This window comes from Xenopus tropicalis, chromosome 1 (assembly GCF_000004195.4).
Source record: "Xenopus tropicalis strain Nigerian chromosome 1, UCB_Xtro_10.0, whole genome shotgun sequence".
NCBI classification, from domain to species: domain Eukaryota; kingdom Metazoa; phylum Chordata; class Amphibia; order Anura; family Pipidae; genus Xenopus; species Xenopus tropicalis.
Genome location: NC_030677.2, coordinates 166,068,113 through 166,093,430, shown reverse-complemented (window position 1 = coordinate 166,093,430; position 25,318 = coordinate 166,068,113). Strand labels below are relative to the sequence as shown.

General features: G+C 38.8%; 1 protein-coding gene across 2 annotated transcripts in view; it reads right to left on the bottom strand.

Moving 5' to 3' along the window:
- kremen1 (kringle containing transmembrane protein 1) overlaps nt 1-24,302 on the bottom strand; it is an 82,955-nt gene extending 58,653 nt beyond the window's left edge. The window contains exon 1 of one of the 2 annotated variants that reach the window (XM_012955367.3): nt 23,985-24,302. In XM_012955367.3, the coding sequence (XP_012810821.1) occupies nt 23,985-24,063 (79 nt within the window). In that variant the 5' untranslated portion in view covers nt 24,064-24,302. 2 annotated transcript variants of the gene reach the window in all.
- Nucleotides 24,303-25,318: the final 1,016 nt, after the last annotated feature.

Here is a 25,318-nt window from a genome sequence, read left to right as displayed (position 1 = left end):
GCTGATTTAGTTGGGACCTTACTGTACCAGGTGTGGGGCCCACTTGATGGTCTGCCAACCAATATCCAGCTGAAAATTTGTCCAGTAAACATATGGCAGATTTTTAACCCAGGTATTGTTTTTATCGGCCCTGTAAGGTCACCTTTACACACATTTGCATTAGGGGCTATAAATCCGAACTCAAAATACCAAATTCAGAAGGAGGAAGCGCTTACTCTCCATTTAAATACTGCGTTTGCTCAGTCCAAAATTCTTCAAAGTATATATACATATGTAATTAATGTTCTTTCATCATAAAAGATAAAATCAAGCACCTTTTGAAGACCACTCTCTACAGTCTGCTCCAACAAACTATCACAGCAAACTGCAGTGTTTGTTTTAAACCTGTCGCCATGAATCGTTTCCATCTGTTTCTTGGAAGCTCAATGCATCCAGGATAAACTTTCCTCCGGGTTATTAAAGGTCTGATTCACTGTTTGTGCCTCATGGTTCATTTGGCTATTACAGCTTTTTATTGTGCATGTACATTGTTTTGACATGTTGCGTTTGTCCCTCATGTTTTCTTTCCTAATCATGTTACTGGTTGAGAAATCTGAAATCTGAGAAACAACCAAGTTACTCTCAAAACTTCAAAGGCTAAAGGGATAAGGGATCATGAAATCAGCAATGTTTTCCCCTGCCTATGTTTTAGTTACACAATGCCAAGCTTTGATGGGTGATGTGATAAATATATTTGCCCTATCCACCTAATTACAATAAACACACAACAGATCAAGTTTACATGAGCAACACAGTTCAGTCACATGTCAGATTTAAAATCAGATAACTTGACTTTCCTTAAATTCAATCTGCTGATTTATATGCAAATATGGCAAAAAAATTGGGGTTTTAACATTATTTGTAAATAAAGTTGCAATGGAACGCAGTATTTGTTTTTTCCCAACAGTTAAGCAAATTGATTGCTGCATTGTGTTAGGATTCAGGAGTGCCTAGAATGTGAAATATGTTTATGTAAAAAGTTTTGTAAAGGTATGTCAAAGTTTTTGGAGCCCAAATGTTACACTATAATAAGTAGTTCATATAACAAGTCGATCAATTCATTGGGGGTCAGTGGAGTTTGCCCCCACAGTTTAAAATCATTGCTTGATACAGAAGTTACGCAAGTTTGTACATTACTTTTACAACTTTCTACATAGGTGTTTCCCCATGGGGGAAGCCCTGCTGATTGTTTCCAGTCTATGTGATGGGAAATATCATGCTTATGATTCATGGGAGTGAGAATGGCAAGTAAATGGATTTTTGATCTTGATGTATGTTTTGCAGAGGTAACATGCCATTTCCCACAGCTGTATAAAAACACATGCTGGTGTATTATCTGTAAATAAGATGCACCTTCATACTGTTGTATATTTCAAATTATGGAAGGTCCACAATTTGATTTCCATTTTTTTTCTGTTATAATAGAACAGTATAAACTGTACTCAATAAATACATATTGGGGCAAACAATCTAATGGGTTTATTTAATGTTCAAATGATTTTTAGCAGACTTAAGTATTGAGATCCAACAAACAGTGCAGGATTTTAAGATCAGTTCTGACTTTGTATATAAGTGGATTTGTATATGAGTGGATGTGACAATAAGGTCAGTTTTGCTCATTTCAGGATATTCTAAAAACCTACAGTGTTGGTGGTCTATAATTATTGTGGTGGGAACCACTCCCCTTGGTCATCTGCAAGCTGGAAGTTGTTTTCATTCATACTTTGTTTGATGTTTTGTCCCAGGCACAGTGCCAAGTGGCAGATAATAGGGAAAAAAAATCTTTAACTTCTTTTGATACATTTGACAGAATCCACACAACGAAGCCTTTGGTAATACACTGTAGGGTTTGTTTGAAGGACCCTGGGGGCAAAGCAATAAAATATTAACACTGCTTCATCGTTCACAACTCTTCTTGGAGTGTATTTATTAGAATGTGTCTGTCACACAGCAACAAGTACAGGGTGCTCTTTTTTATGAAGTGTAAATAAAAGCTGGGACTGTTCAGGGAGGGCCCTGTGAGAACCAACAAGGAATCTCAGACTCCCTCGGCCCACATACGAGCCAGTTACTGAAGTATGGCAGCCACTGTATCCCTTCAAAATCTTATGTAACAATTGTATGCAGAACTGTCCAGTAGCATGTAGATTTTTTATCGGTTATCATACATTTTTATTGAACTTTAAGCATCATAAACAATAAGCATTTAAAAACTGTATGCCATTTTTATTGTATCTATACTCTTTATTGAATTTTAATTTTTAATAAGTTCAGCTTGAAAGGGAAGAAGTGGCAAGTTTTATCCGGAATGATGAATGGAATCAATATACAGGCTGTCACTGTTTGTTTCCCTTTTCTTTCAGAATTTATTAAGAAAGCAAGAGCTCCAAATCAAACCACACACTGCTGTGAATTATTTCAGACATTGAACAATGATAAACGATGATGGTAAAGGAGGGAGAGAATTTCAAAATCAGAGCAGATTAGACACTAATTGGGTAGACCTAAACCTGGCCAGGACCTATATTATTACCCGGCATGATTCACTTCTCAATCTGACCCACTGCCTGTTGGCCACCATAAAACCTGACATCATCATAGAACAGAAGTGGCACCATCATCAAAGGTTTTTTTAGGTCAAAGTATGTACAAATACCCTGTATGCACAACCCTATGTTGGTCTATCTCTTCCATCTCCATCTGCTCTCATTCTAAATAACACTAACATTCTTATTACAGATTAGGAAGAGGGACAGACAATGTATTTGGCCTATGCACAAACAAATGCAACCTATGCCTATTCAATACATTTATAGCAACCAGTCAGATGCCTGATTTATTTTAAATACACTATAGAAGTAAAAGCTAATTGTTTATTGGTAGCAATGTGTTATTGCATGGGCTGTGTTTTTCTTCACTCCTCCAAACTGCTGTGCATTCCTACTGTTCAAAGCTACATGTGTGTTCCTGAGTTGTGATACCCATGCAGAACACCTGTTGCCATTTAGTGCCTCACTGTTACTAAACTTCCTGCTGATACATCTTACCCTTAGGTTATGTGACACTCTGATGCCTGATGGCATCTGCTTTGTATTATAGCCTGAGTCACTCCTGACATGTCAGTATTTACTGTATCATGCACAGAGGCTCCTTTTAGTTAACTAGTCTTTGGGGGAAAAAGTAATGAAAATGCTACCTGCTGATTAGTTGCTATAGGTGACTAGACTTGAACCAACCTTTGCACCTTTCATTAAATGGCCCCTATTGGTCCTTCCACCCAGACAAAACCTGCAGTGCCTAAAGGTTACAGAATCATAAAATGATGTTCATAGATACTAAGATTAGCAAGCTATGCTTTTTCAAACTAGACGTGTAAGTACTGAAAACTATTTAGCTGTTCATGCAAGTTATGTACACACTGGTGAGCATCTTTCTTTCAGATATGTGGCTGCTCTGTAGCTGATGAAACTGCTGTCCATAAAAAAATAATGACTACTGAGTACCCACTGGGTCAAAAAAGAATGGCAAAAACACAGTTGCTATTTTTTCTACATCTTGCATTTTGCCTATGTTATGTGGGTATAAAACCATACACTGTATATAGCATATTTAATATGGTACCATATTTACCTTTGGTACTCAATTGCAGGGGCTAAATACAGTTCTGTGTACCTTTATACTGTTATAGCTCTGCTGGTCCCAGATGTAAATGTGTAAGCATAATAAGGGCAGTATGGGAATGTGAAGCCAGTTCCACTAGGCAGTTGCATAATCACAGGCTAGAATGCACAGGCCTCTTTACGAGATGCAGACTATTCACTCAATCTGTGTAATGTTGAGTAGGTCACTGAGTGGAAATCTGGGTTCAATACCAGTGGCAAAATCTTTTTAAATCTGCATACCATATGCCAAGTATTCCATAACAAGGCATTATTTTTCACATTACATTCCCCTTATGGTTGCTGCCTTGTCATTCATCCATTAAAAAGCTGGCAAACTAGACAACTGTATACATGTGCTACTACAGTAGCACAATGTAATCTTGGCAAGGATATTTTGCTGCAGCAGAACAATTAGAGTATTTAATATAAAGGTGTTTGCTGGGGAAAACATTAAAGACATCAGTCTATTGCCCTTAGCTAACCTTGATTACGTCACATAAGTGAGTGACTTAGGGGAAAGCTTACAGGCTGCTATAAATGGATTTTCACAGCACCTCTTATGTATTAAATTGAGTGCCTCTCTAACTGAGGTCATATGCTATTCACTCTGAATGTTATTTTAGAAAGCTGTGACATTAACCATGAGAGCAGTACATGACTAAAGGAGTTAAATGAGATAAAAGGGTTAGTAAAACCACCTTAACTATGGTAGCAAACAGCCCTCCCTTATTTATAAAAAAAAAAAAAAAGCTGGAATCCTGTTTAAGCAAGAGGACGTTATTCCAAACCGCTGCAGATGGGATTGGTTATATAGACACTGTAGCCAGATGCAAAGTCTCTAATTTAGTCCAAGGCATATAATTAGCAGGCAGAAAGTCTGAAATGAAAGGAGTAAGCATGAGCCATCGCTAGCAACAACACTAATATCTACCTCATTCTGTACTAGAGGCTGGCGTCTGTTAAACCAACAGTGGGGCCACATTAAAACTGCAGCCCTACAGCCCATGCTGAACTACAGCTCTCAGTCATAACTGCAGTTCAGAAACAACAAGACGTGGCTAGCTGATATTCCTTAGCCCCCCCGGTTAAAAATAGTTACCAGCATGGCTCTTATTTAAAGAAACAGTAACACATGTACAGGTATGGGACCTGTTAACCTGGGGTTTTCCGGATAAGGGATCTTTCCATAATTTGGATCTCCATAACTTAAGTCTGGTAAAAATCAATTAAATAAAATATTGAATAAACCCAATAGGATTGTTTTGCCTCCAGTAAGGATGAATTATATCTTATTTGGGATCAAGTACAAGGTACTGTTTTATTATTACAGAGAAAGGAAATCATTTTTAAAAATTAGAACTATTTGCTTATAATAGAGTCTATGGGAGATGGCCTTTCCGTAATTCGGAACTTTCTGGATAATGGGTTTCCAGATAAGGGATCCCATGCCTGTATATATATATATATATATCCCTTGTTCTGCAGTACAGTTTCCAACTGGGCTGTATTGTAGTGGCCTGGCCATTAAGAATTATGTTTGATGCCAATGTTATTAGTAGAGGAGAAAGAAAATCATAGGAAGGATGGTATTTTTTTCAAGAAAAGGCGGCAACCCTATTCTGCAGTCATCCCCTCTTTCTTTCTAAACATTCTCCTTTAACACTGCCAGCTTGCCTTCCGTCCATCCTGCCTTCCAACTCATGTACTGAACCAATTTAGACTGTAGTCCTAACCCCTGCAATTTGTAGGCTGAACGATAATTACAAGCTACAAGGAAGAAAGAGGAATTTATACGGGCCTCTATCTCAAAGCACAAACTTCGGACATTGCTGAATTCCATAATGAGAGGTTTAAGCACAGCCTAAAAATAGCCATGCATTTAAGAGTCCAGCAACTGACTAGCACAAGGCATCGAGTGTCTGTGACGTCACTTAGAGGTCATTAAGGGTAGTTGCACTGCAAAGCCAAATGTACAGTGCAGTAAGGGAGCACACACCTATACAAATACCATAACCCTAACAATCGGGTTAAACCATATGACCTCCCCACCGTCAGTACTGACAGCATATTATTGAAGACAACTGCATTTCCAAGTGTTTTTCCAGGGATAACTCTTAATAAATAAAAAAACCTCATCACTGGACCTTTTCATCTACTTGAGAATAATATATGTGTCTTACAGCACAGCTGATAAAGTCTTTATTAATTAGAAAAACAGGGCCAAATATAATCCAGCTTGCTGTGCAGGATTTGTTATGCTTAATAATTTTTGTTCAAAATTCTTTATCCCCTGTTTTTGCCTATAGTCGTGGGAAATCTACCCACAAATCTTGAGTTTTGGAAATGAATAGAATTGTCACAATTAGTCCTAACTCAAGAGAAATGGAGACCATGATGCCAAGTCATATACAATAAAGTTTATCCTAACCAAATGGTAAGCATACATTAGATAAGTATCTATGTCATTTGGAATCCATCCCCAGTATAATCTGTGTGTGTCTGTTTTTCACGCTGATCAGCGGTGGGGTCTGGCAACTTTAATAGTCAGAGGTCTCTCTCAGTATTGAATAAGCTGGTTGACAGATATACTATTCCTTTCCTTCCATAGAGTAACTGAATCCTCCCTGTAATGACAATACCGAAAAATCCATCACATGGAAGGAACCTATGGTTTGTGGTGCCCCTGCCAGGACACTGTGGTTACTGTTATAGCAGGAATGCACACTCTTGCGTATCAAATGTTAAGTCAATAAGTAGTGCTATTACCAGCTACCACAGCAGATTCATTCTCTTTCTCTTTCCTGAGCAAGTGTCATTTCCTATATAAAATCATTTGCCTGTATGTATATTTTATACTATGTCTGTTTCTAGTGATGCCCAGATACTTTTCTGGTGTTAATTATATTCACTGTTAGGTAGATGAAGTACAGTATGTTACCAATGCTAAATTTGCTGTTGAAAATATTTTTGAAAATGCTAAGCTTTGTGTCGAGGATACATTACTTAATATTCTCATGGGACCAGTAAAGTTAAGAAATTTGGATGTGCCATATGCACCATTTAAAAAAGAAGAATCTTGGCTCCAGTGGAAGTCATTGGAGGGATGGATTTTCAGACCTTTAGGGTTTGGGACCTCTTTACTGTCAGTGGGTCAGACCTCTGTTCATAACACAAGGTTACATAGTTACATAGGGTTGAAAAAAGACCAGTGTCCATCAAGTTCAACCCATCCAAGTAAACCCAGCACACCTAACCCACACCTACCAATCTATACACTCACATACATAAGCTATAAATACAACCACTAGTACTAACTGTAGATATTAGTATCACAATAGCCTTGGATATTCTGATTGTTCAAGAACTCATCAAGGCCCCTCTTATAGGCATTAACAGAATCTGCCATTACCACATCACTAGGAAGGGCATTCCCCAACCTCACTGCCCTCACCGTGAAAAACCACCTACGCTGCTTCAAATGGAAGCTCCGTTCCTCTAATCTAAAGGGGTGACCTCTGGTGCGTTGATTGTTTTTATGGGAAAAAAGAACATCCCCCATCTGCCTATAATCCCCTCTAATGTACTTGTACAGAGTAATCATGTCCCCTCGCAAGCGCCTCTTTTCCAGAGAAAACAACCTCAACCTCGACAGTCTCACCTCATAGCTTAAATCTTCCACCCCCTTTACCAGTTTAGTTGCACGTCTCTGCACTCTCTCCAGCTCATTAATATCCTTCTTAAGGACTGGAGCCCAAAACTGCACTGCATACTCAAGGTGAGGCCTTACCAGGGACCTATAAAGGGGCAACCAGGGACCTATAAAGGGGCAAAGGTTATAGATATAAAAACAGGGCTGCAATGCTTACCCTGCTATACTGGAAGTAATATCTGATACCCAATACAGATCTCTAGAATTCAACTTTACTAGCCTTTAGGATTCCTTCAATCTCCTGCCACTGCCAAGGGCCCCTTTAGTGGGCCTAGATCTGCAGTTTAGGAAACTGCTAATTTAGTGAGCATGTTGCCTTATCTTAAATCCTATATACACATTAAAGATTATTAATGGCCCACACTAGCATTATAATTAATAATATTTTCTTTATATCTAGGAACTAAAAAATTCTAAATGTATGCACAATGTATGCCTACAATTATTGGGGTTAGAACACAGAGACAAGGGCATCTATAGTTTTGTTCTGTATTACTTCCATTTATCCCTGAAGCTCTCTGGATACCCACCATATATCTATGAATAGAGTACAGAAATAAATCTTACTTACGTAACTTGCACTTCATGTGAAAAAGTTTCCAGGCATAGAACAACAGGACACAGTAAATGATACTGGACCTCACCTTTGCTGTCTAAAGAAGGTTGCATGCAAAGATATGAAGATATAAAATGAAATGTGCCAATGTAACATGTAAATCCAAACATATCTTGTAGAGCAGCAGTACTCAAAATATCGAATGAACAAAGCTTGAGTTTGGGCTGGTGACCTGTAGGCCACAACTGTTGACCATAGACTGTGCCATTAAAAAAATACACTGCTGTTGCCGTTGAATGTATAATTAGTGCAATTTAATTATATTTAAGCAATTATTAAAAGTTCTCTCCTAAGGGGCCACAGGAGGGAGGTGCAACCAAGCCTCTTACTCATGAAACTGCCAGCAACTCTCATTACTCTCAGGTTGTGTGCCCATGCCATAAATGCAAAATGCAGATGTGGAATACAGTGGTACGTAAGGTACACTGACAGCAAAGGGTCTTTTAAAAAAACAAAATCAACATAGGCTGCATGGTGTACTACTAATAAGATAAAATAACTAAATCTACAGTGAGACTTCAGGCAAAGGAAGCACATGATTCACTCAGATTCAAGACAACTATTTGTCTCAGTTGACAGGAAGGCCATCAACAAATTATGATTTACTAGTCTTGTTGTCCAGTATTGATTTACCATCAGCATTAGCAACTTATTTGATGTATGCTACTCAACAGTGTGTACGGCAAGGGTGCCCAAAAGGTAGAATGCATCAATTCATCTTCTAATAGTGATCAGTAGATTTCAACAGCACAGAATTGCCTACAAACTGCAAGGTGGTGCTCGAAAAGGACTGCGCAAAAGTGCATTTAAGGTGACTGGCATAGAAGTCAATGCTTCAGGTGATTTGCACCATGTGAGCATGGCAACAAAACAGCTCAAACACTCCTTGTATGCACTTCTGGCACTACCTTTCCTCTTGGAAAAAATGGCTCAGTGAGAAAGCCAGATGGTAAATACTTCACAAAAGACAGAAAATGAAGAAACCATTGCTATGATAGCAAAAGACAAACTCTTTTATGGTACATTAAAAAGAAAAATTCGGTATGTCAAAGGGCTTGTCTAAAAAGAAAAAGATGGTTATTATGTTTAATATTGATGGAACTCACTTCTGTATGTATGCTTATGGAGTTAAGATCAGTAATAGCCAGAGCATTATTGCTATTATTTATGAGCTCATTGACCTTGATGAGAATTAAGCTTCCATGATCACAGCCTTTTTCCCTTTAGGCAGCAAGGCCAGGTGTGGACTATGATAAACATGTGAGGCCTGAGCAATACAAAAGTTGAAAGTTGTGATAACGTGTTACTATAAATTCCCAACCACTTCCTAAAAACATAAGCGAAAAACCAGAGAAGAATAAAAGTAAACAAACATCTTGAATTTTCTGGAAAAGTAAAGAAACTCCTAACTTGCATATTCAATATGAGAAAAAAAATTGCAGAATTTGTGAACAAGACAAATAATGGTTAGGCTGATTCCTTATGATTAGGCTGAATCCGAGTCCTGCAAAAAGTGCTATAATCAGGCCAAATCCTGAACTGGATCCTGGATTTGGTGCATCCCTAATATTGATACCAAATGTGAATAGAGCTTGATTGAAAGCAAAACCAACTGCATGGAACAAAATATGTGGCACAATGTGTCAGATATGCTGCAGGGGTCAGAAACTGATATTTCCAATTTAGTTTCCCATTTCCATGAGCACTTGCATTAATTATTTTTGCATAAATCATTTTTCGTTTGGAATATATCCAGTGCCAATTTGCTAAAGACTTCAGTGCCCATAATGAGGCAGGTGTAGGCGAGTCCGAACTGGAATTCATAATAGGCCTTGGCATTTCAAGTACACTGAGGCCCAAACAGTGCCCACAGGCCCAACAATAGTAACTGGCTATGGCATCTTGCAGCAGCCCCTCTGGCATTTGCTTTAAATCTCATTCTGTCAGTGATATCACTTGTCCAGTGACTGACTAACCCTTGAACATTATAAGAAATAATGTCCCTTTACTTTAAAATATACGGATTATGAATCACAACAATGGGATTGAGTCTTCTTGCCTTTATATTGTTATGGATCTCTTTGGGGGGATATCCTAATAAACATCTTTCCTAGAAAACAGTGTTGATTTTAATATTTGTACATGTGAAAGTTCCAGCATTTTCTTTCATGTACTGGTTTCCAGGCTTACAGCATTTGTCTCGGTTTTCTGATTCTCTTTTCTGTTCCTGAAAATAGCTGAGTGGCAAATGATATAGTGACGCAGCATGGAGCCAAATCACTCACAGTATGAATGGCCTTATTTGCAGTAATAAATACCTTCTACCTCTTTGGGCACTGTATCCATTTCTGGCTAAATTATGAGGAACATCAGATTGTATTCATTCTATTTAGCTTCCAAATACCTTTTGCCACGTGGGAAGAAAAGTGCTAATTTAGTAGCTATGAACCAGCCAGATTGCTTTACTTATGTTTAACTGAGGAAGGCGAGCCAAGAACTGCTGTTTTGGCGGGTGCAGAGGAATCACCTTTGGGATGATCGCCGAGAAGCGAAAGCACACGCAGATGATTTGCATGCTTGCTTTTGCTCAGACATACTGATTCATTTCTACCTACTTTTTATGCTAATGCACTTCAGTTCAACAGAGTTTATCTGCTCAGAAAACCATTCTTAACTAATGAATGTTCTAATTATTTTCCTTGCATCACAGAAAACTGGGTTGTTACAGGGGTTGTCTACAACACTCTCACTCCATTACATAAATGTGTAAGACTAAATATGAATCACATGAGATAGTTTGTAAATTCCACTATGTCTATGTATTAATTCACCTTTTACCTATATTTTGACTGTTTGGTTACAATCTAGTCTTTGGGCTTTACAAAATGTTGTCTCCTAAGCAGCTGTCTTACTGGGCCATGTAAAGAAGCAGTTCAGTCAGGCAGAGAATAAAAATACATATTCTTATGGCTGCCTTGCAACAGCACATTATCTACAGTATGCTGAGCGGTGCTTATGGTTCAGAACAGTTGGCAGTGCACGAAAATAATTTGAATGTTACATAAAATCACATCAACATAACAGATAAATAATATACAGTAAGTCAATCTAGTCAAAAAAAGAACACACTAATAATGGGTGTACAGCAAGCTCTTACCACATTCAGCACTGCAGTTGTAGATTGGTTGGGTGCAAGCGCTTTGTGCATGGGATTGGGTGGGTGCAATGCTTTGTGCATGGGGCCCTAAGGGCCAGAATTTTTCAGTCTATTCAACCCCAGACTTAGTGCTTAACCCATCTTAAACCCATCTTAAATGGTGCCTTCTTTTATCCTAACCTAATATGTAACTTGTTAAGCCAGCTTAAGGGTTTTATTGGTTGCACCACTGCAGACTGGAAATGCCTAAACAGCAGAGTGGTTAAGATATGAAATCCAAGCAAGGACATATGAGTCAAATACATGGCAGTTATAAAACCTATAATTTTATGAAAACTGGATATTGTAAGAAATGGAAACTTGTAACACTTTATAGAAAATAAGGACAACCTGGAGGATCAGTGGGGACATTAATACAGTTATTTTTACTTGTACGGGTGCTGTTACAACTGAATAAACACAACACTTTTCAAATAAACGTCTACAACAAATTGTATCTTCTCTTGTCAACAATGATTTTCCTTCTGTGTCCTTCAGACATGACAAGCTAATTGTAGCTTCACCAGTGTACCCAGGGGAATGTATTCTCACAATAACTTTCAGCACTGGCTTGCCCCTCCGACCCATGCATGCCCAACACAACCAGCCAAACAGGTTTGTTCTTTCTTTTACAATTCACGAAACATTGAAATTTAATCAGGCAAGAATTCTGTTAAGAGTATGCACAACAAAGCCATCAAAGAGAACAGAATTCACCTATTTTCACTGAGAAAATGTAGCTCTGTTTGATGTTCAGGTTCAAATTCCTCCTTACCTCAACTGCTTCATTGGGGCATTAAAAATATAGTGTATGCTCTCATAAAAAGAAATATCATGATGTAACGTTTAGAGACATAAGTGAAAAAGTTTCAGCCAAGAGATCTTTGTTTTAATGCTTATTACTTCCTGGTTAAGGGAATATAAACAGTTTTGCTAGTAGACAATAGGATTCGATCAGAGAAAGGTCAAGTAAGATTGATTTCCTCCAAATTGATAATACAAAGCACATTTAATAATTCATATCTGAGGCTTATATTAGATACACAACTTTTACTTACGTATGAAAAAAAAATCCCTAATCCCTAACCTAAGCTAGGTTCAGTTTGCCATAGATCAGGGCAAAAAAAAAGGGGAACATTTTATTCTGAGCTTCAAAATGGCAACTGGACCTTGTGTTTCCTAACAAAATAAGGCACCCAACACTTCTCTTGAAATCATCTATAGTATCTGCCAGCCCAAACCACTTAAAGACCATATCATCATCCCTATACTCCTAACAAGAAAAAAACACATTTTTTTACCCTGAAAATGAAACCTCCTTTATTCAAGTCAAAGCATGCTGTGTTCTCTGAATTTATTCCAATGTTATCCCACTTTAGCTGGACATTAAATTTTTTTTACACTATATAGATTGCATTGGGGCTTGAACTAGGGGTGACGTCACTGTGAGCACACCGAACGACCATGGTCTTAAAACATCAACCTTTATTCATTCCCTTTAAAAACACTAAGCCTGACGCGTTTCGTGCGCATGGGCACTTAATCATTGGCCTATGATTAAGTGCCCATGAGCACGAAACGCGTCAGGCTTAGTGTTTTTAAAGGGAATGAATAAAGGTTGATGTTTTAAGACCATGGTCGTTCGGTGTGCTGACTAAAGCCGCATTCGTTTTGGATTGAATCTTGCTCCCCAGGCTACAGGTTCGGGGCTGGAGGCTGGAGGTTCCCGGACAACACATCGAATTTTGGTGAGATTTATACATTGGCGGTGTACGTATCGATGGCGGGCCCGGGGTTTGCACACCCGGGCCAAAAAACCCCTTAGGTACATTTTCTGTGATTTTTGAATTTTGTATACTTTTGTGTCCCACCGTCACCAGCTATTACTCTATTTATTTATTTATTTTAGGTTTGTAAAAAAACCTCCTTTTCCTTTGCTTAAGTGACGTCACTGTGCACACTCGCTTCTTTGCGCACACGTGGGGGGGAGCTGGGAATTATTTGTAAAATTTGGAATTATTTTATTTTAATGGAGTCTATGGGAGATGACCTTCCCATAATTCAGAGTTTTTTTAGATAACAGGTTTCCAGATAAGGGATCCCATACCTGTATTAATTATCACTAGGTTCAAAAAAATGGTGTTATATCATATAGTAAGGAACTTGTGAAAATAGAAAAGCCTTGTAGTAGTTCTGTTCTGTATGACTGTTCTGTTCTGTATGACTGTATATTTCTGCAACAACCCAAAGAGGCTATATTGGATTATATGAAATTTAAGAGCCCATAACTAAAATTGCTCCATTTTCAACACATTTCTCAGTCATTTGGTTATAGTAAGTGCTGCTTCTCAAATGCACACTGCAACAGCTATTTTAATATGTCTCTGGAAACCAGATCCCAAGTATGAATAGCACTAAATAGCACATTATCAGCCAATTTGCAGATCTTGTATTGGTTATAAATTTACTGTTTTTAACTGCTTTTTATGGGGAGTGGAGAGACACACACACATATCAGTATAACCCGACATCCTTAGGCTAGAGAGAAGCTTTCTAAATTTCAGTTTAATTGATGGAAGAATATAAATATCCCAAAACCAAGGCACAGATCTTGTTGGTTCTGGCCAAAAATCAGTCCCTACTCTTACCCCTGTGTCTGCACCAGGTGCCACTGCGCAGGTTGGGAATCAGTCTGGTGTGCATGTAGCCTAAGATCACTGAATATTGGTAATGAATGTATATTGGAATGCTGCACAGAATTGAATTTTCATTCATTATGCAAAGCACACTTTTTGGGTGAACTACTTTTAGCAAATGTTATTATCCATCAGTTAAATCTGTAAAAAAAAATGTGCATAAATGCACCATACATAAGAGATCAGCCCACAAATGGGCACCATGAAGGTCCTTCAGTCTAAAATCCCTGCGCTGAGACATCTTTGCACCAAGCTACAAAACAATTTGGGCTAGGTCAGCCCCTACCTGATAGCTTTAATTAGCTCCCTAAGATGTGTCAAAACACTGTGATTTATTGTCAGATTCATTCCGCTCTGATACATTTTAACAATCTGTTTCTTTAGGCTGCCAATCTGTTGCTTCCGGCTCCAAAGACACCTGTCTGTCTGTTATCTGTATCCTCTGCCATGATGTAATCAGATATAAACACATAGCATTCATATTAGATGCCGATATCCATAGAGTGTCTGTTTTAAGTGCTTCCGTTGCTGGTAAATATGTCATGGATATTTATAAGTTTCTTGTTACAACATGTAATTGTTGTAATGCATGCTGGTTATACATAAGTAGGATACTCAGGGGGCTTTCTGCTGGTACTTTGGTTTCATCCAACACTCCCAAAACATACAAGCAGCTTAATTGGATCCTGATGAAAACTGACTACAGTGAGGGAATGTGATAAGGACTAGTGGGGAGCTGGCTAAACCAAAAGCTGTGGAAGCTGACAAACTACTATATTTGCGGGTGAGAGATGTACACAACTGCCCATCTTTAATGTCACTAGAATGGGCTGGGCGTGTTTACTAAAATTGTGGGGAGACATTGGGGATGATCGGGAAGGGGCAGGCTAGGGTTGGTATGGTATGGACTGTTAAATTCACACATCACTTACCTTAGATTCCAAACTTCAACATTGTAAGGACTGATGTGATACACAATCGCTGTAAAGTACTGCATAAACTGTATTGGTGCAACACAAATAATGGATAATAACAGCAGCAGCAGCAACCCTTTAGTTAATTGACAAATTGGATGATAAATACTGCTCCCAAATGACCTTAGTCAACAGCACTATAAATGGGCCACTGTGGCTGATTTTACTTCTTGTACTTCATGAAATCTAGTTGTTCCATATGGTTTAGGGATACAGGTTCAATTTATATGTAATTGCTGTTGAACTCCTGGTTGTTACTTTTTAAACATGTTGCAAAGGCCGGTGTCCTCAAGCAAGGCAGGCCTGTCAGTCTGCTGCCTTGTGTTATATTGTTTCAAATGCCAGAGGGCAGAGAATAGAAAAGGACTGGCAAACACTACTTTTAATAGCAATTACATATACAAATAAGTAAAAAACCATTGCAAATTTGTAATGAATGTATATTGCAAAGTTGTTTAGAATTATGTTCTCTTTTATCAGGCAAAAAATTATATTTTGGGTTGACTTCTCAGTGAATGAAAATAAATCTAAATATTAAAGACACATTATTTCTTGTGTTTGGGTTAAATACAGAATATTCAGTCTGTAGAACAACTTTGTGTCATTTTAGGGAGTGGAAGGAGAGTATTGATTATCATTGTTACTATTTCCTTAGTATATAATTATGCACAAAATAACTAGCTAAAGATAGTCTTCGCAATGCAATATTTATTTTTGGTTTCTAACTTTAATGATCTTTTATGTTTTAAGGGGTACCAATAAAAACAGAAAATGTTCCCAGCGTAAACCACTGCAACCAGCTCTGTATATGTTGGAGGAGTTTATGAGGTTGTATACATAAGTACAGATCCGTTTATGCAACACGACCTCAAATGAACCGCTAGTGATTTTCTCTAGTCTAGATGGTCTGTACATAGTGTGTAAACACCTATTTAGATCTTGATATATTTATATAAAACCACCACTGTCCAAGAATTTGTAATTATGCTAGTTTTTTCCTGTCCGATACCTTCCCTTTGGTACTTTGCCCATGACAGTGTCAATAAAAACAACAACATGAGTTTGGCCAATGTCCCAGCAGCCTCTAAGTAGAGCACCTGCAGATAAAGGCAGATCTGTAAGGCATCTAACAAATGTTCTTTTTCTTGGAAACCTCAGATTCTGTGAGATTTCACAGTCCACAGCATTGCGAGATTAGCACCTGATGGGCCAACAGATGTAATCAGCCATGGACGAAGCATTATAGACACAAATTACATCATTACACTTTCTATTACAGTGCTAAATCTTCACCTATGGGTCGAGGTGTTTCCCTACTCACAAGCTTGGAGATGAACCTGCTAAAAATATGATGTAATATAATGAGAGGTGACTAACTATGAGACAAGCTGTAAGCCCAAGAGCCCTCTGCTCTACTTGTATTCTGGTCAGCGATGTAATAAAAATATCCACTGCTTATTACTTTTCCAGGAGGTTCAACTCCATCTTGCAGTACTATTTAGTGCAGTGTCAGTTACAACCGTCTCATAGGATATCATTTCTAAAACTGATAGAGCTGGGAAATATAGAAATTACAGTTTACTTTGTAGAGCTTGTAGGCTGAAGCAGGCATGTAACAAGAATGACAGCAGACAAAGCAGCTGCTGGGGGGGGGGGTGGGGTCAGGAGAAAAGAGGGCCCAGTGGCACCTTTAACAGTGGACAATATCACTATATGTTCATCAGTTAATAGTTCTCATGCAGAATCCTGCATTGAAATCCATTTTTTAAAAGCGCAAACAGATTTTTTCATATTTAATTTTGAAAATTCACATAGACATATTCTTCATCAGGGTGCCACGGTCATGTGACTTGTGCTCCGATAAACTTCAGTTACTCTTTACTTCTGCGCTGCAAGTTGGAGTATATCACCCCCCTTCCTTTTCCCCAGTACAATGGGAAGGTAGCAAGACAGCAGCTTCCTGACACATGTATTGCTAAAAGTTGTAGATATTAGAATAGCAATCAATAGTAAAAATCCAAGTCCAACAGTCCCAGTTACATGGGAGTAGGAGAAACAATAGGTTATCTTAAAGTTCTAATAAGTAGTGCTGGCTCCTTCTGAGAGCTTAGAATCAGGCACAATGCACTTCCTACACACCAATACAAACTACAAAAAAAATACACTTGTTGCTTCAAGTATAAAATTTTGAATGGTATAGTGAATTATTTGCTGTGTAATTAGTTTTAAAATAAGTATGCTATAAAAATCATGATAGAATCCCTTTAATCCTAATGTCTGTGTGGCCCGTAAGGCAGCTTTCTCTGCTGGTGTTTTTCTGTCTGAAATGTTCAACAGAAAATAAAGCACACCTGCACTTACGAGCGTTTTCCATGTAAGTCAATGGGAGCTAATAGAGACAGTAACAGGTGTTTCTCCGCCAACAGAGAATCCATAACAAGACAAAAAAAATTCTACTCTGGGGCCCTATTACTCATAGTTACACAAAGCCAAAGCGAATCCGCTCTGTGCTCTACTGTGTCAGGGAGAAGAAGGCTGAGCCAACCGCATTCTTGCTTGTTTGCTGCTAATTTACACTAATCACTTAACAAATTCACACAGCCAAACATTTCCCATGCATTTCCAATTAATGTGTACACGAGAGTATGACCAGTGCTGTGTCTTGTTAGGGCAGAATAATTACCAAAGGGCATGTAATCTGCCTGAGAGTACACTGCATAAAGCATATCATTAGTGTTATATAAAGATTTGATGATGGTTGTGGAATAGCTGTTTTTTTTAAATAAAGAACTGCCTGCAGATTGTTAAAGGGGAAGAATACCCTTTTTATAAATATAATAATTGTTCATATTTATCCACATATGTGCATGTTAATTGCTATGAGTAAGTGCTGCCATATTGTACACTCTAGCATTATATGATTTATAAATGCTAATGACCAAATTGTCATGAATTAAGCATGGCAGAGACTCATTCCTCCGTTATCTTTTATAAACACCACACTGGTGGCACCACATTTTTAAACACTGATTAGACACAAGCAACACTTCCAGGTCATAATAAGGCCAATAACAATTTTGCAACACTTGCTTTGGATGCCTCCCAATGCAAACACTTTTCGCAGGTTTCAATTCTTTCCTGGGATTCAATGTGAACACAAACTCATATCATCTAGCAACTGAACGGAATCTATATGATGGTCCATACAGGCCACTATCAGCATGCCACATATCAAAGATCTTTCTTCAACACAGTATTAGTTTGTAAATGAAAAGCAATGCATATAAAATGCACATTTCTTTTTCTTTATTATGAATTCACTTTTTTTTTATGAAACTTTTTCTTCAGTTTAGGACTTAAACTGTTATCTGGTTGCTAGGATCACACTTACCCTAGTAACCAAGCACTGGTTTAGTTATAGATTACAATATAAATAGGAAAGGGCTTGCAGAGAGAAAACATTTCCTTTAGCTAATGTTTCCCCTGAAAAAAACTCATAACCTTAACCTTAATCATGTCACATGTTTTGACTGTAATGCTTTTCTTATATATTTCCCACCTGGGCAACAAGTATTTTAGCTGTTGTTGTGGATCACTGTAAGTCTGTTTTGGAAACATAGTGGAGTCAAAACCTGATGACCAATTTCTTCTCAATCTTGTTCACAGATAGCTGCCAACTATTACTGTATCAGCTCTATGCAATGCTGTTGGACATACAGCCATTATTACATCATCAGACCAAATTAAACAAGTGGCCCTTATCTAGGAGAAAATATTCCATCACTTTTAAGACTTGGGTCCATCCAGTTTGGGTTTCTGGCTCTGAACAGCAGCCTTGTCTTTTTTATATGTAGTATCTGGATTTTTGTCAGATACATTCCACAAGTAATTCTCCTCCAGGGAAAAGTAGTAGTTGCGCAACGCAAACAAACTTCATGAAAACAAGGTAGTGACCCACGTTACCAACAGAGGTTATGAAAACAAAAACGTAGTCAAACATTATACAGAACTCTAGCAGTGATGATCATAAAAACCATTTGTAATAAAAGAAAAAAAATAATTGTATTACAATTGTCACAGCAGTGTGCCAATTCTTAGCAAACACATTCTCCTTTTGCCATCTTTTGATGCACAGCAAATTCCTAGGTAAGACTATAAAGGTGGAAGATGAAAAAGATAAAAAAAAACAAAAACTGAGAAATGTACAAATCAGTTTCGATGTCACAGCTCCATACAATAGACTAAAAAAAATCGCCCAGAGCAGTATTTTGCTAAAGCAGTCAACAAACACAGGAAAATCTTTTGTCTGGAAAGAAAATAAAACCTGTAACCGAAACTTGTTACTGAGGAAACCTACAGTAAAATAAAATGAGAATAGGCTGTTGGTCCCCTGTCACAGTTAAAGAGATCCGCACAATACTGATTTGTTGCCTCACCATAATGACAAATGGCAGTTAAGGAGAACACACACTGTGTAAGGGCCTTCAACTAAACACAAAATTACTTTATCTCCAACGTTCATGGTGTCTTAAACAAAGTTATAAGCTGATATTTTTTCCTCTATGGGCAAACAAGCTAAACAGCAGTGAGTTTATGGGTAACACTGGGTCCTTTGTTAAAAAAAAAAACCCATCAGAGCCCTGTGTATGATGACAAAGATCAACAAGGGCAGGTGCAGAGGTAAATAATGGGGGCTGTTCTCTGTTGGTCATTAGGTTCAGTAGGATTGAGGCATAGGCCCAGCTATTCCTGCAATATCCTAATAATTTAAATGTCATTTTACTACTGCACATGTCATAGGTTTAACTTCTAATTTCTTCAACCAAAACTGCCCAAAACAAGGCCTGTTCCCATACATACTCCAACACACCAGACAATAATATCCCAGAATTGATTTTAGTGCTTTAGTGATGCTAGGTGGTGTTTAGCTCACCTGATGCATATTCCAAATAAAGTATATAGTGTGAGGGCTCATATACACAATCATTTGGACCTGTGTTCCCTACAGTGGAGTTCTCTTGTGTTCCACCACAAGGGAGTGCAGGACAAAATGGAGCCCATTTATTCTTACTACCCTGCACTAACACAGGTGTATGTAAGCGTGGAATGCAGGTGGAACACATTGTTTATGACTTAACAATAAGGCATTCACTCAACCCTCCTTCCCCCCAACGTCTGCTCACGTTCCCGGTGTTCCCCAATGTTTGTGTGAGGGGTCTGCTTTCTCTATAGTTACGCCACTGGCAATGTGTGTATGAACCCTTACTGAGTAGCAAATGGGAAATAACAACCCAATATATTGTGCATAGGAGAAAGGATATTTTTATCCAAAACTGTAGCCTCCTAGCAACATAGCAGCTGCAGCCTGACCCTCATCATCATTATTAGATGTGACACTGTCTGCTCTAGGGCCACAAGACCCTTCGAGACTAGGTGAAATGTATTACATAAAGTTGTTGCAATAATGATAATAAGAATACCTTATGCAAATGTATTAAAATCTGTATCCTTATGTTGTAGGCTAACATAGGAAAGAGAGGTAGCCCTTGTTAGTTTGCACCACATATATTCTGTAACAATGCAAAATGGAGTATCCACCTTGAAGATCCATGAAAACAAGCTATCCAAACAAGTAAAAAAAAATTTAACTCACCAGTATTCAAATGTGATCCAGGTACTCTATATTTATATCATTACAGCCATATGTGTTTCGTGGCAACTGAGCACATAGCCTATGTGTCCAGCTGGTACAAAATGCGTAAGGCTGTAGTGATGATGGTATAAATAAAGAGCACCTGGACCACATTCGAATACTGGTGAGCTATTGACACTCAAATGTTGCTTAAAGTACCTTTTTTTGTTCCTCTTTCCACATGTATTACAGGCATTATAGGAGTACAGGTTTGCCATTAATATCCTACGTGCATTGTGGTGACTTAGTGGCAGGGTCCTTATATGGCATACTACAATAATGCCTTGCAACTTGTTCAAAACGTAAGTTGCAGAACTGAAAGACACAAGTGTGGTGGTAATAGATGACATTTTTTAATTGGCAGTTAGTACAGGAGAAAATATTTTAAAAAAAGGAGAATATATAACTGCCAATTAAAAAAGATTCTCCCTTCCCCTACTAGTATTTTATTTTGTATTAAACATGCAGACAGTCAACAGGGCATAGCTATATCCTGAAGTAGCAGGGCTGCATATCATTCACCTAATGGGCCCCACTGGTGCAGACGCTTTTTCCAGCTGGCAATTTTTGGCTCAGTGTGACTTGCCACCTACACCACATGAGCTGGACAAAGGGAAAGCATTAAGTGCACCACATGAATCTGAGATAATCATACCACTGAAGAGAGCTGATCACATTGAAAAGATGATGATTATAGAAGCAGGCTGAACATATCAAACTCCTCAGCTGTTTTGCTTAACCCCCTTTTCTGATCCTCGACAAATGTGGAAAAATAGGGAGCTGAGAAAGCCAAATGCTGGCGCAAAATGAAAAGACTCTCCGGATCCGCCTCTGTACACAAACCCTCTCCACTCCCTTTGGTGCAAGCAAAATATTTCTCTGTCCTGTCAGAATGTTTTGCTGTCACACTTTATGAAGTGAGAGAGAATGAATGAAGTGGTCAGACTACACATGAGTAGAAGAATGCAGCCTAGACAGGCACATTACTCCAACTGATTACTGGGAAGTAATTAGAACTACGCTCTGTTCTGGATCCCTCAAGGACCCAGTTAAACAATTAAAGCTTCGGGTGGTAAAAATTCTCATTGGTACTGTTGCCCTGATAGAATTATAGCTACTGTCACACAAAACAATTTGGTATAAATTACAATAATTTTCCTGTATAGTGACTGAGTATACTAAAACAACCCCGCCAAATTAAGCGTTCATTTTTACCCAAAAATGACCCATGTAGATTAGAGCTGTATAACTCCCAATTGTCCCTGGTATATTTTGTCTTGGTAATGTACCTGGTTATGTGCCAACTGCACTAGAATTACACCTACCTGCCAGAAATCAGTTTATTGTGCCTGCCCTCATCAAAGAGATATTTAAAAGGGGTCTTTAGACGCAGCTGTATTGCTCTGATCATCACCATTAAGCATATATAGGGTATCTATGGCACACTAGGACACCTTTTATATCTACTTTCATATGGGGCAAAGTCCCAGCTAATGCTGGCTACTATAGAGCTGAGTTTGAGTGGGGCAATCATCCAGCTTTTCCCCCAAGAAGGCATATTGATAAATATACAAAGGACACATTTGTTTGATACTTCTGTATAAACATTAGGGATGTCCAGCCTGCATCTCTTCAGGACAGATCTAATTGTAACTCTTGCTTTATAGCAAGATTTAGTTATACCCATCTGCTTCACCCAGACACCAGGAGAATCTGGTTTAGGCATGTGCAAAATTTACCTTTTTATAAATAAGGGTTAAGCTTGCATATACAGCATTAAAGTCTATGGTTAGCAGCAGATCAGTCTTTTCAATTGTATGCCCCACTGCTCCAGCTCCATAAATATTTCCTTCATTAAGCAGTCAAGACACAATGGCTGATAATTTTTCTGCACCTTGTGGATGGCTGGGAAGGTAAAATGCTGCAGGTATCTAAAGGGTTACACAACAAGCAGGGGGTCTGCTCAGTGAATGGAAACAGGAGACATCCTGGGAAATATAATTGGCATCACACAACGATAAAGATGATGTATATTTGTTGCTACTACTCAGCTGTCAGTTGAAAAATCAGATTACAGCCAGTATTCTCTGTTCTAGAACATAAATCATTATTCCCATCCTCAGGTGTATTTTCCATGTCAGCAAAATTTAAATGATTTTGAATTATGCAAAAGAACTGTAAAATGAATAACATATATCCCGGCATGTAACCCTTTAACAGCCGTGTACTGCATGTATGCCATAAGAACTGCACTCAACGGGCACTGTCACACAAGCCTCAACATAATGACCCACGTCCTCCCAGCAATGCAGCCTTTCTGTTTTCACGATGTAGCTAGGATATGATTCTACAAACAAGGGGATTCCGAAAACCTTTACAGTCACCTAGTTTAGCTCTGACACAGTTACCTGGTTTAGCTCTGAGCCTGTAAATGCAGCAATAATTGCCCAACAAAACTCTGTGGCAGACAGTGACACTTGTATCTATGTGCCACCTCTGTGTGCCACCTGGGAGCAGCTCTACAACATGCACCTGTATATGCATCAAAGCCTGTCACAAGGCTACTTTTTTTTAAACATGGCACCATTTTAATGGAAACTTCCGAAGAACTTACAGCAGAAATAAATGTTGCTACACATACATTTCAGGATATAACTTTAACACAACAACAGTGTAAGAGGGGTTGAAAAAAGCCTTCTTAAGTGCAACCTTTTACTCTTCTAATTGACACACACACACATATATATATATATATGTTTTTAAAATACATTTTTGGTTATTATTTTTATCTGATCCTGAGGAAGCCAAATACACCCTCACACAAGTTAGGATTTTAACAGGTGCTGTTTGGGAACTAGAACATAATTCCAGTAGCCATGTATTTAATGAGTGGATAACACAGGTACTACTTTTTGACATGGCCCATTACACTACAGCCAGGTAGGACCCTGAAGGGAATATTCCACTTCACTGTAAGCTTAGCATTTGTTTGAGATAGAATTCTAATACATTCTTTAAAATAATAATATGTTATGAGGAGAGGGCATGGCATAGAACCAGTTAAAAGTCGGCAGCAGACTGGTCCTAAACCTTTTGAGCTGCAATAGGGGCCAGTCGCCCATTATTGCCCCCATAACCAGAGGGTTGCGCGCAATGATATAACCCGTGGGCAGCCTGTGAGGAGAAACAGGGCAAGTACATATTAAAGGAATCTGCTAAAGACGGTCATACAGTAACCTGAATTACCCTTAGCCCCAATCCATTCAGGATGCCGCCTGCAGTCCCGAAGCATGTTGCTGTCTCCCTCCTTTCTACCCCTAAATCCTGCTGCACCAATGACAGGGCAGGAGACTGTGCTGGTCAGTTAGTTTCACCCCCTCCACCCTCCTGCTGCACTCACCAGAATGGAAGGGATCAGAGCAGAGCACCAGTGCTGAGGGAAACAGCAGGATTCTCAATGAAATTGTCCAAATATCCATCACCCTTGCTGGGCTGAGCTGGAGATGTGGCTGGAGGGGGGAGTGACAGGCTTGGGATCCCCCTGGATGTAGCAGGTTGCTAATTTCCTCAGCTCCTAGGAGGGACTGGCTGGGCTTCGGGGATGCCTTATATTCTGGGCTGTTGTTACGGATTGGACTGAGAGTGAGTGTGTAGGATAAGGCAAAGGGGAACCCTACAGACGTTTCACGGCAACTGCAGTCGGTTCCAAATAACTAGAAGCGCTTCAGGGGGACTGGGTTAGGGATCCTATTACCACGATCATGTGACAGGATACATACTAGCGAGAGACAAATGTTTTGTTTTTTTTCTTTTTTAACTGATTCATAGTAAGGAGATATCACGGTACGAACGAAGAGAAGGAGTGACAGTCTGTGACAGGAAAGTGCGGGAAAGTGCTGCTCTCTGTCACTGTCCGCCGCTTCCATCCGTGGAAAATGAATGGCTGAGACTCTAAATCAAACTTATAAAAACCTCAATATAGAGGGGAAAACAGTGTGTGTCAGGGCACCCTGATAATTAAGGATCATTTCTAAGGGGTACAGCCTGTCATGTCACTCTGCCCTAGTGACGGAAGTGTATGAGGAAGTCACTATGAGTATGCGGAACTCACTGTATCAGTTACATTTAAGTCAGACTCAGGCACTTATGATTGTAAATGCTTACCTGTCAGTTAAATACAAAGTATTAGTGAGCATTTATTTGTTTTCGCACCATTTCATTTGTAAGGGTAGTGGCACAAGGTAGTTTTGGTCACCTGCGATAAATCTTTGCTACCACTGCAATCATAGTTATAGTTACATAGGGTTGAAAAAAGACCAGAGTCCATCAAGTTCAACCCATCCAAGTAAACCCAGCACCCACAAACCTATACTTACCAATCTATACACTCACATGCATAAACTATATATACAACCACTAGTACTAACTGTAGATATTAGTATCACAATAGCCTTGGATATTCTGCTTGTTCAAGAACTCAGCCATTACCACATCACTGGGAAGGGGCATTCCCCAACCTCATTGCCCTCACTGTGAAAAACCACCTACACTGCTTCAAATGGAAGCTCCGTTCCTCTAATCCAGTGATCCCCAACCAGTGGCTCGTGAGCAACATGTTGCTCCCCAACCCCTTGGATGTTGCTCTCAGTGCCCCCAAACCAGGTAGTTATTTTTGAATTCCTGACTTGGGGGCAAGTTTAGGTTGAATAAAAACAAGATTTCCTACCAAATAAA